The sequence below is a fragment of the Vombatus ursinus genome, unplaced genomic scaffold (assembly GCF_900497805.2).
Source record: "Vombatus ursinus unplaced genomic scaffold, bare-nosed wombat genome assembly UNPS02015012.1, whole genome shotgun sequence".
Lineage (NCBI taxonomy): Eukaryota > Metazoa > Chordata > Mammalia > Diprotodontia > Vombatidae > Vombatus > Vombatus ursinus.
Window position 1 is genome coordinate 662,468 of NW_020954790.1, and position 3,973 is coordinate 666,440.

Here is a 3,973-nt window from a genome sequence, read left to right on the forward strand (position 1 = left end):
TGCTTACTAGGCACTGGGCAGCTGAGTCGGGGTTGGGGGGAATGGGGCTGTGGCGCAGTGCACAGAACTCTGGACCTGGAATCTGAAAGACCTGAATTCAAATCCAGCCTCAAGCACTTACTAGCTGTTTGACCCTGGGCAAGTCCCTGAACCTCTGATTGCCTCAGTTTCCTCAACTGTAAAATGAGGATAATAATAGTACCTACCTTCCAGGGTTACTCTGTCGAATGAGATGGTATCTGTAAAGCAGGTAGCACGGTGCTTAGTACATAGCACATGTAATGTTTGCTTCCTTCCTTCACTATAGGATCACAGAAACAGAGGGGGCTTTAAAGGTCATCTAGTCCAACACCCTTATTTTATGGATGAGGAGATTGAGGCCCAGAGAAAGAGACAGATAGATAGATAGTTAGATATAAAGCCTTTATATAGTAAATAGCAGAGTTTGAATTTGAACTTAGATCCTAAAATTAAAAATTCAGTGCTCCAAGTCCATCAACCTTTTCACTGCACCATGTGGCCCCGCCTCAGAAGGGACTGAACTTGAGGTAACACATTGACACTCCAGGGAAATCCTTCTCTCGCTTGGGGTCCCTTCCACCCCCACCCCCAAGGCTCATAGTGCCATCCTTTTCTTTGGAATCCTCCTGCCAGATATAAAGACTTTGGGGCTGCTGAGCTAATTCCCCATCAGATCTGTATTATCTGAACCACCTTCAGTAATAGCTGAAGGGTAAGTCCAATGCTCCTGTTTCCTTTAAGATGTGGTTTTAGTTCCTTACTGCTTCTCCAGCTAGGGTTGGGGGTGGGGATGGAACATGGGAAAGCCTGTTTTCTTCCCCAAGAGTCACACTGTTAAGGACTGTCCATTCCCTAGAATGCTACATCACCAAACTATTAAATGTGGAATTACTTACCAGGCATGACCCAAGGTTAGTGATGCCCAATAAAGTTCCTTTCCCAGGAATCATGGTGTGGGGGAAGTGAAGATTCCCTTTCTCTACCCAGGAAGTTGGGGTCCAGAAATGTTCTACATGGACACTCCTCTTGGGTAATGTGGGTAAAGGCAGTTGGCATGAAATGAAGATTTATGCTTTCATAAGGAATCCTGTTCATGTTCTACTGAGCACATCGAAATGTTCTTTGGTGTTTATGTTCACAATATATATTTTTTTAAATCAGGCATTTCTTGCCTATTAATACGATCTTCCAGGTTTGAGGGGTAGTGCCTGGAAAATGGACACACTGCTGAGGCCATGGGTGTGTTTGTGGAATGGGGCCTTGGCACACATCAGTAGCCTTAGACACAGGAGGCTGTCGTCTGGACGTGAAGACTATACTAGTTTCTCCTAATTAAAGAATGAAATAAAGAATGAAACACTGAGTCATCATTGTAGGTAGCTTCTATCTTGTAACGGGTCATCTGTCTAGCAGATACTAACAACTGTACTGAGAATGGCCTTGGCAGAAGCTACCATTATCTTGGACTGGGCTGGAGCTTTGATAGCTGGGGTGGGGTGGGGTGCAAAGCTTCCCAGTAAAGTTACTTGCAAAAGTTACAAAGGGGTAAAAAGCCTGTTGAAATAGGTTATAGGAAGTCCATCTATTTGAAAGAAAATACTAATACTTAACAAGTATTTCTTCAACTTAGGGAGTTTTTCAAACTGTGGCCTGAATTAGTAATTTCAGGATTAAGAAAAAAATGAGTCAATCCCACACAGGAAGCTGACCCATCCCAGCTTTATTAGTCCTTGAAGCATGGAGGGGACTGCAGCAGTCACACAAGGCACTGCCCAAAAAAAGAACACACAAAACACAAGGTGGTGTGTGTTTATTTTTTGCCAAATAGCCCTCTCTAAAAGGAACATTAAAACACTGGTTTAACTGCTTATTCTGTTTTTGGTCTGGATCTGTGATCTGATGAGTGTTTGGGGAACTCCCACCAAAGATGCAGACCTGCAACCTTCTGCCATGTACGGTTTTAGACAGCTGTTTGGGGTGCTGGGAAGCGGCTTATTGGCTTGTTACAATGCAGACATTAGTACATGCCAGAGAACAACCTGGACCCAGCTCTTCCGGACAAGGCTAAACTTCTAATTACATTGTGTATGGCTATGCTGACTGTCATGGGTTTATTATCCCAGCTTTCTTCTATTTGATGAATTTGCATGCTCACCTCTGGCTTAAGAAGCAACTCAAAATCCCTTCTCTTCATCAAAGTCCACCTTTTTTTTATGTGTGGTTAAACTCAACTTTTGGGATGTTACATTGAAGTGCAAACCAATTTTGTTTTTCAGAATATTAAAATTTTCTCTTTTCATTTCCTATGAACAAGATATAGTTGTGTGTGTTAGACTGTTTTTCCTCAGTTTCCTGTTTAAATGATTTGTCTAATGGTGAAATTCTGAAGCTTGATTGAGACATGTCTCAGGGAGTCATACTTAGTTTAACTTACTCGGCAATCTATGATTTCTGTTTATACCTTGCCTTCTATTTCTAGGATGTCTGGGTAATTTTCACTATGATTTCCTAAAATTCCAAACTTTTATTTCATTTTTTCTGGAAGACCTATAACTCAGATGAGCGTTATAAATTCTATTGTCAAGACATTTCATTGTATAGAGAAGTCAGCATTCTTTCAATTTTACTGTCTTTTGATTTTGCTCTGAAAAGAATTCTTCTACTTCTGCTTTGCTGAATTTCAAATGTTTTGTTCTCTCTCTTTTTTCCAGAGAGATGTCAGAGTTCTCTGGAGAGATTCCCCATGTTTTCCAAATTATCTGTTGCCTTTCTGATTCTTTTCATCAGTAGTCATGGCATCTGCCCAAATTTTCATCCTTCCTTCTTTAATTCTCCTATTATTTTTCTGAGACATTCTAGTGGTTCTTGCAATAAGAAATTTTACAGGGACTTCATCTATAGGGTTTCCATTTAGTTTGTTTTCACTGATTTTCACTAAGTATTGTAATTCTAGGGTAAAATCCTTTTCATGTTCATCACATTCATAGAGCTACCCTCTTGAATGAGTTGGTTTTTTTTTTTAATGTTCAGAAACTGCTGTGAAATAGCTGGAAATTTGTAATTCCCCAGTATGAACTGATGTTGAATAAGGTGTTGACTCTGGAGGAAATCATATTCTCAATCATTATATTTAAAAACTCTCTCTGTACTAAGACTTCAGAAGATTTAAAGTTTTCAAAGGCATTTTTATTTATAAGGTTACTTACTCTCCACTATGAATTCTCTGATGTAAAGCAAAGGTTGTGCTCAAAAGGAAGGCCTTTCCACATTCATTACATTCATAAGGTTTCTTTCCAGTGTGAATTATCTGATGACGAGTAAGTTGTGAGCTCTGGCAAAAGGCCTTCCCACATTCATTACATTCATAACATTTCTCACCAGTGTGAATCCTCTGATGTTCAGCCAGCTCTGTGCTCCAGCTGAAGGCCTTCCCACATTCATTACATTCATAAGGTTTCTCACCAGTATGAATTCTCTGGTGTATAGCAAAGGTGGTGCTCAGAAGAAAGGCCTTCCCACATTCGTGACATTCGTAAGGTTTCTCTGCCGTGTGATTTCTCTGATGACGTGAAAGCTGAGAATTCTGACAACAGACTTTCCCACATTCACCACATTTATGAGGTTTCTCTTCTGTATGTATTCTCTGATGCTGAGCAAGTTGTTTTCTCCATCTGAAGGCCTTCTCACATTTACTACATTCATAAGGTTTTTCTCCACTGTGAATCCTCTGATGTCGAGTAAGTTGTGTGCTTTGGTTGAAGGCCTTCCCACATTCAGTACATTCAAAAGGCTTGTCTCCACTGTGAATTCTCTGATGTACAGTAAAGTTTGTCCTCAGAAGGAAGGCCTTCCCACATTCTTTACATTCATATGGCTTTTCTCCACTGTGAATCCTCTGATGTCGGGTAAGTTCTGTACTCCTGTGAAAGGCTTTCCCACATTCATTGCATTC

At 40.5% G+C, this 3,973-nt stretch overlaps 1 protein-coding gene across 2 annotated transcripts in view; it reads right to left on the minus strand.

Annotated features, from left to right (window-relative positions):
* Nucleotides 1-2,995: 2,995 nt before the first annotated feature.
* Nucleotides 2,996-3,973, minus strand: part of LOC114030759 (zinc finger protein 883-like) — a 13,628-nt gene continuing 12,650 nt past the window's right edge. The window contains exon 6 of one of the 2 annotated variants that reach the window (XM_027845631.1): nt 2,996-3,941. In XM_027845631.1, coding sequence (XP_027701432.1) covers nt 3,224-3,941 — 718 coding nt within the window. In that variant the 3' untranslated portion in view covers nt 2,996-3,223. The other variant, XM_027845630.1, reaches the window with a different exon arrangement.